Here is a 7,714-nt window from a genome sequence, read left to right on the forward strand (position 1 = left end):
CCATGTAGCAGGGCCATGTCCCTGAAGATACTCCGCTCCATGTCCAGCAGATACCAGGGGCTGTGGATGGAGCACGGTCTCAGTGCCTGGAGACCGATAGAATCCCACTTCACCCAGAGCCCTGTAAAAAGGGATGGGGAAGGAAGCAGCATGTGGGCTCCAGCCTCCGTACCCGCAATGGGTACCTCAACCTTAACAACACCTCCGACATGAAGTGGGGTGAGAAGGGAGCATGCTGGGAGCCCTGTATGGGCCCTCTTTTCTTCCATCCGACATAGTCAGCAGCTGCTGCTGACTAAACAGTGGAGCTATGCGTGGATGTGTTGCCTCCTTCGCACAAAGCACAAAACTGGTGAGCCAGTGATCCCACTGGGGGTGTATAGCCAGAAGGGGAGGGGCCTTACACTTTTAAGTGTAATACTTTGTGTGGCCTCCGGAGGCAATAGCTATACACCCAATTGTCTGGGTCTCCCAATTAGGAGCGAAAAAGAAAAAAATATTTTATTACAAATAAAACAGAAGACAATTAGGACTCCATCTTTATTACCAAAATAAACTCGTCCGATGTAGTCCAAAGGCGGGCGAGCATCTTCAGCTCTGCTACATGTGTGGAGGAGACAAACACATGTCAGCTCACACAGACTCAGCTAAGAGCAGTCAGAGACTTCCCCCAAGTGCATAGCTGATGCCGGTCAGCTGTGCCCCGGTGTAACGTAAACTTACACGACAGGACCTTTCATGACGTCACAGCCATGTGACCAGTCTGTAGCCAATACAACATTCACACCTGACTGGTCACATGGCTATGATGTCACGGAAGGTCCTTTATAATAAAAAAAAAATCCTTAGTCCGACGTAATCCACAGGTCATTGTCAGCTCTGCTTCACTGCTCTGTACAGACAGCGTCTATACAGAGTGAGAAGCAGGCTGACACTGAGGCCAGAGTTCCACTTGCGTATGACACGTGCAGTCTCGCGTCGGCATCACCCGGCATAGACTGAATCTCAGGACACGAGTGCCTCAGCTGCATGGAAATACATGCAGCCGATTGCAATGGTCAGGATAGTGTGCGGCCGTACCAGGTGATGCGATGCGAGACTCGCACAGTGACAGTCAAAGTTCAATCGAGTCCATGGACAATGGACTCGGGTGAACCCTGAGGTCACCGCAAACACAGCCAAAAAACAGCCAAAGATTGCCGAGTGACGAGAAATGGAGTGAATACCCCCAGAGGTTAACAGGACCTGCCATGACGTCATAGCCATGTGACCAGTCTAACCCACTGCCTGAACAACATTCACACCAGACTGGTCACATGGCTAGGACGTCATGGAAGGTCCTTTAGTCAGTGGTGGTTACTGGGAAGGCACAGCAATGATCGGACCCAAAAGCAGAAGCGGACAGGAGACAGTCTGCAGGACGCGTCGCGGGACCTGTAAGTATAATGACAATGTTTATTATTACCTATATTCTTTATTTTACAGCCCACTCTGCCCCATCACATAACTGCAAAGTCCAAGTTCTGTAGCAAGTTCGCGTTATCTCAGAAGTATGATCAGAATGCCTTTTAATAATGTGCTTTTTTATATTTTTTACAGCCACTGGACCCGAACTGTAACACGAACTTCCCAGAAAGCTTGTGTCCGGGATCGTGTGCACAGTTTAAGTTCGCCCGTCACTAGTACTGACCTGAAAGAATAAAGCTGTCTCATCACTTTCATGACAGTGAATGGCGTAAAATATATATATTATATATATATAATACATATATTCCTGAATTGCTGTTTCTTCAACTTCTGTTGGTTTGTTAATTCTGCATCTCAAAGATCGCAGTACGTCTCTGCTCACATTTATCCTGTACTCTACACCAAGCGCTTACACCGGGTATTACAGTTAAGACATGATAATTCAGACAAAATTCTGAATGGAGAATTTATTCTAATGAGGCAGGGGGAGTCATGTCTGGCCTGTGATATGGCTATGTCCATTTTTTTAATTGTCTTTATAGGCGTGCACAAAGGTGCGGTCAACAACAGTTTTTTGCATCTTTGAAAAAAGAAAGACACCCCTGAACAGAGGGTGAACAGTGTGGAATAACTCTGATGCTTCAATTGTGAATGGATTTGTCAGGGAATTCACCTGGGGGGGGGGGGGGTTTAATTTTCTCCTATTACCCTTTTTGAAAATTAGTCTTTAGTGCCAAAGAAAGATTTTATTGGCAAAAAAAACTGTAATTTTTTACTTTCACAACCCAATGTTATACAATTCCATGAATCACCTGAGGATTAAGTTAGCTCACTACACCTCAAGATGAAATCCATTAATGGATTCACTTGTGGGGGTTTTCTGCTGTTTCGGCATGTCAAGGGATCTTCAAATGTGACACAACGTCCACAATCTATTCCAGCCAAGATGGCGCTCCTTCCCTTCCGAGCCCTACTGTGCACCCAAACAGTAGTTTTTCATTGTATATAGGGTACTTGTGTACTGAGGAGAAATTGCACAACAAATTTTATGATTCTTTTATTATATATTAATTATTTTGTGATGTAACTCTGCTTTAAAGGCAAAATTCAAAGTTTGAAAATTGCTACATTTTCAAAATTGTTTGCCAAATTTCCAATATTTTCACAAATGAACGCAAAAAATATCTTCCTAAATTTACCAATAAGATGAAGTTCAATATGTCACAAAAAACAATCTCAGAATCACTGGGATCCATTTAAGCAATTGCAGAGCTATTGCCTCAAAGTGACACTGGTCAGAATTAAAAAGTGGCCTGGTCAGAAAAGTGATAACAGGCTGGGGGTGAAGGGGATCTGTTACTATTTATTTTGCAGTGATATCCGAGTGTAATACCTTGTAGGGGCATAGACCCCCACTTCCAGCAATGTATCACTTACTGAACTGCTTGCTACACGTCTGATAACATCACTGTTGTATCTGCTGCAGATCTAGCAGTTCTCTGAATTCTGAGCTCTGCATAACCCCGCCTACACCACTGATCAGCAGCTTTTTGTGTACAGCGCACAGTCAGAAAGCTGCCAATCAATAGTGGGGTGGAGTTATACAGAGCTCATGAATATGACGGACTACATTGCAACAGGTTTACTAGCCCTCTAGTGATAAGATCCTTCTCAAGGAACTGATTTTATTGAAGCAACAACACAGCTTAGTAAGTGACATCGCTGGAATCAGGATCTCTGCCCCTACATTATGCTGCTCTCAGGTGACATAGGAAAAACTTGCTGACAGATGGCCTTTAAAAGGCATAAGTGAAGTATTATTTAACATGAGACCCTAATGTATAATAGAAACTGCTGTCAGAGGTATACATTGGGAGATATCCTTTCCTTGAAGGTATATGTCAGGCATATGACATGTTTGAACAGAAGCCTAAGGCTATTCTGTAGAGTTAGAGAATGTGACAGCGAATACGTGTGGCCTGATCCACGGGCAGCATGTGTCAGGCACTGGCTGTATGATCTCAGCCAGATATGATACCTTCTGAATCGCTGCGGCACTTGAGAAATTCATACTTTTAGGCCCTGAGCGCACTAGGCGGTTTTACCCGCGGTTTTGCTGCGGAAATTTCTTGAGAAAGGTTTGAAATCTTTCTGCAGACATTTCCCAGAAAAACCTATGGAGAAAAAAAAATAGCTGAGCGCACACTGCGTTTTTTTCTCAAGAAAATTCTTTCTGAAGATTTTCTTGAGAACATTTCTTGAGAAAATGAGCATGTCACTTCTTTTCCGCAAGTACCTGCGGAATACCCCCGGTATTTCACTCCATTCACTGTAATGTAATCGCGAAATACCGGGGGTATACCGCAGGTAGCAAATGATGTGCAGTATACCCCCAGTATAGCCGCGATTTACCTGCGGTAATGTTCATCGCTGCCTGCGGTTTTGCAGGAAGTGATGTCATTATGACAGAAGAGAACACAGATGACAGAAGCACTTCCGTGTGACCTCCAGGTGCCCGTGCAGTCTGTGTCCCGCTCCGGCCCTGCGGCTGCCTGCACTGCTGTATGTCAGTGTCTGCCCGCAGTATCAGCAGCTTGTCACCCTGCAGTGCTGGCAGACACTGACACACAGCAGTGCGTGCAGCCGCGGGGATGATGGGCGCTGCTGTCAGGAGGCGAGATGAGATCATTACCTGCTGTGACGATCTCCTGCCTCCTGACGTCACCGCTGTCACCGCCGTCTATGCCTGCGGCCCGAGACTTTCACTGGCGGTGACGTCACGGGCTCTCGCGATACTGCTGAGAACGCGGCGGGCATAGAAGTCAGTGACAGCGCTGATGGCAGGACTGCAGGAGATCATCACAGCAGGTAATGATCTCATCTAACCTCTTGATGGCAGCGCTCGGCATCCCCTGCAGTGACCTGGGCTGACCTATTGATGTTAGCTCAGGTCACTGCATTACTCTCCCAGCCAATGGGGAACCTTCCGTTCTTTATTGACTGGGACAGTGACTATGGTATGGATCGGCGTGGGACCCCCCTCCTTATTGGATTACGCCGGACCCGGATTTGATTGTTCTTGTCAATAAATTGATGAAAGAGGGAATGTGGGGAGTGTTTTTTCAAATAAAACTTTTTTTGTTGTCTATTTTTTATTTCTTACTGACTGGGTTGGTGATGTCAGGTATCTGATAGACGCGTGACATCACTAACCCCAGGGCTTGATGCCAGGTGACATTACACATCTGGCATCAACCCCATATATTACCCCGTTTGCCACCGCACCAGGATGAGTTGGGGCGAAGCGCCAGGATTGGCACATCTAATGGATGCGCCACTTATGGGGCGGCTGCAGCCTGCTATTTTTAAGCTGAGGAGTGCCCAATAACAGTGGACCTCCCTAGTCTGAGAATATCAGACCCCAGCTGTCCACTTTACCTTGGCTGGTGATCCAATATGGGGGGGGACCCCACGTTTTTTGTTTTAAATTATTTATTTAATGTAAAATAACAGCGTGGGGTGCCCTCTGTTTTGGATTACCAGCCAAGGTAAAGCTGCCAGCTGTGGTCTGCAGGCTGCAGCCGTCTGCTTTACCCTAGCTGGCTCCAAAAGATGGGGGGACCTCACGTCATTTTTTTTTTAATTATTTACTTTTTGGCTAAATACAAGGCTAGGCACCCTTCAGTGCCACATAAAAGTCACTAAAGGGTACCAGCTTAGAATATGCAGGGGGGTGGGACATTATATAGGTCTTTCTCATCTATCTATCCATCTTTCCCTGTATTCATTATCTGTCTGTCTATCGATTATCTATCTATTATCTATATTATTTATTGCAGTTCAGCATAAAAACACCGTAGGGACCAACCTGTGGAAAAACCGCGGCAAAATCGAGGCAAAAATGCATGCGTTTTTCCCGCGGTTTTGGTGCGGTTTTTTACCGCAGGTGCGGTAATCTTCAACTCCCAGAAGTTTCTCAAGAAATTTTCTTGAGAAAAATCACTTTTATAGTGCGCACATAGCCTAAAAGCTGCTGGGGAACGAGCCACAAGAGTCTAGTCAGACAGGTGGGTTCGTAGCAGCTTCTCCACACACACTGCCCTGGATTGACAGGTCTCTGCCTACATGTATAAAGGGACAGACCTGTCAGTCTGGCAGGGGTCGGGGAGAAGCTGCTGGACACCCACCTATCCAGACTCATGTCCTCACCAGAGTCCGCTCCTGCGACTTCTGCTTCAGTCACCAGGAGCCGCCGTATTTCCGCTGTGGACTGTGCTGGTGATGGGGGAGGAGTCTGTGCCAGTGGCTGTGGTGGGCGCAGGCTCTGCTCATCCACTAGGCTGGGTTTTCCTGACGCCTTCAGTACCAATGGCTGAGTGTAGGTGGCGTGTGTCTTCCAGCTGAGGTTGCCACTATTCAGCTACAGCCAATGGGAAGGCACCACACCTTTTTTTTTTCTTATCCCCCCGCCCCCTTCTGTCTGCTGGCCATTGCCAGATATAGATTGTACTCTTGCTAGACTCTGGTTCTCCCTACTCTGATTATTGATTCCCGTTTTGACCTCGGCCTGCTCTCCGACAACCCTCCTGCTTGCTCCTGTTGCTGTTTCTGTACCTCGCTGGCCGATCCGGATTTTACCTCTGCTTTGTTTTCTGATAAAGTCCTTGCCTGCCTGATTCTGTCCCTGTTTTGCATTTCCTGGTTTGACCCTGCCTGGTTACTGCTCTCATCGGACTGCAGCCTACCACAGGTAGTGATCTCCAGGGCCCTGTGTAATTCCAAATCCCTGTATAGGGGTTAAAGGGTTTCAGGTTCACAGGGTCCTGGCTTTGTGAGCGGCTTTCCTCTAGCCTGTCCATCACAGCCAGTCTGAGCCTGTGGATCCAGGCAAGCGTTACACTGTCTAGTCTGTTGTGGGGCTTGGTCCCCGGAGGCTTTTAGAGTATGATTTTCTCAAGTGCCGCAGCAATTCCGAGTGTATCATATTTGGCTGAGATCATACAGCCAGTGCCTGACACATGCTGAACATGGAAGAAGAGGAGCGGAAGAAAAATTGAAAGCGAATAGGGGCCTAAGGGACCCCATAACTCTGGAGCCTGCACTGCCAGCACGTTAAAGGGGCTGTCTCATAGAATGAATGTCCGGGGAGTACAAAGTCATCACAAAGTACATGATCGGTGATAATGTGCTGATCGATCAATAGACCATGTGACAAAGTGACCTGAGCCCTGCTCCATTCATTGTCTATGGAGCTGTCTGAGAAGGTGAGCACTACAATTGGTGGCTCCATTATAACTGGGGTAATGGTCCCAGGAGTCGGACCCCCACGAGCAATAAGTGTACACCTACCCAGTAGATGGGTAATAACTTTCTACTGGACATCTGTCATGTGACCACTACATGTGAGGTCACCTCTCACACATCCATCTCCCAGCCTGTGTGTTTAGCAGACCCTGATACTTCACCAGGTATGTCCCACAGAGCTCTACTCTGCCTGTGGCCTCCATAACACGTGACCCTGTGACGTCACGGCTGTGTAACCCCCTGTAAGGACTGGCAGTCATACGTCACCCACCTGTAGAAGTTCTCGGAGCCTCCTATGGCCACCAAACAATACGTGTTCGTCAGCTTCGCGAAACAGCCGATCTCATTGTTGTTCTCAAAGGAAGCACGGACCGCCATGACTGCAGAACACAGGACGTCTTCACTACAAACACAGAAAACACGCTGACTGCATATCCCTGCCGCGGGGCATTGTCATCCGTCACCAGCAGCTGCCCGGACTTACCTCACTCCGTTAACGATCACTCCTCTAACTTCCCGTCCTCAACCCACCGAACACGTGGCCGGGCTGCAAACGGCTTCACTTCCGGGGTGTCGGAAACGGGTCAGGCGTACAACCAATAGAGAGCAGCCATAATGATGACGCGTGAGGCTGACGACGCCATCTTTACTGTGGTCTTTTCCAGGTAGCTCTAGCCTCCTGCCGTTCCTGCGCTTTCCCATCTATGGTCACTCTGGCAGTCGCCTTCTAACACACAACATTCCTGTTTCATGTAGAAAACGACAGTGTATGTTCACAGAGAAAAGTAGGGAGGCCATCTCTACTACTCAGCAAAAATACAGGCAGCTGAAAAGGGGAGTGTGATTTATACTATAGAACACCAGCTGATAAATAACCTCGGATAGTCAAAGAGAATATGCAGATATATTATGGGCTTTCTGTCTGTTATGGGGCTTCATATGA

The 7,714-nt window shown here is 47.5% G+C and overlaps 1 protein-coding gene across 1 annotated transcript in view; it reads right to left on the reverse strand.

The window, feature by feature from the left end:
* The window catches only part of EIF6 (eukaryotic translation initiation factor 6), a 60,522-nt gene extending 53,188 nt beyond the window's left edge, over positions 1-7,334 (reverse strand). Inside the window, exons 1-2 of the mRNA XM_075347633.1 lie at positions 7,256-7,334; positions 7,043-7,174 (exon numbers count right to left, since the gene is read on the reverse strand). Coding sequence (XP_075203748.1) covers positions 7,043-7,149 — 107 coding nt within the window. The 5' untranslated portion in view covers positions 7,150-7,174; positions 7,256-7,334. The remainder of the gene's footprint in view (positions 1-7,042; positions 7,175-7,255) is intronic.
* Between the last annotated feature and the right edge of the window lie 380 nt (positions 7,335-7,714).

This window comes from Anomaloglossus baeobatrachus, chromosome 5 (genome assembly GCF_048569485.1).
Source record: "Anomaloglossus baeobatrachus isolate aAnoBae1 chromosome 5, aAnoBae1.hap1, whole genome shotgun sequence".
NCBI lineage: Eukaryota > Metazoa > Chordata > Amphibia > Anura > Aromobatidae > Anomaloglossus > Anomaloglossus baeobatrachus.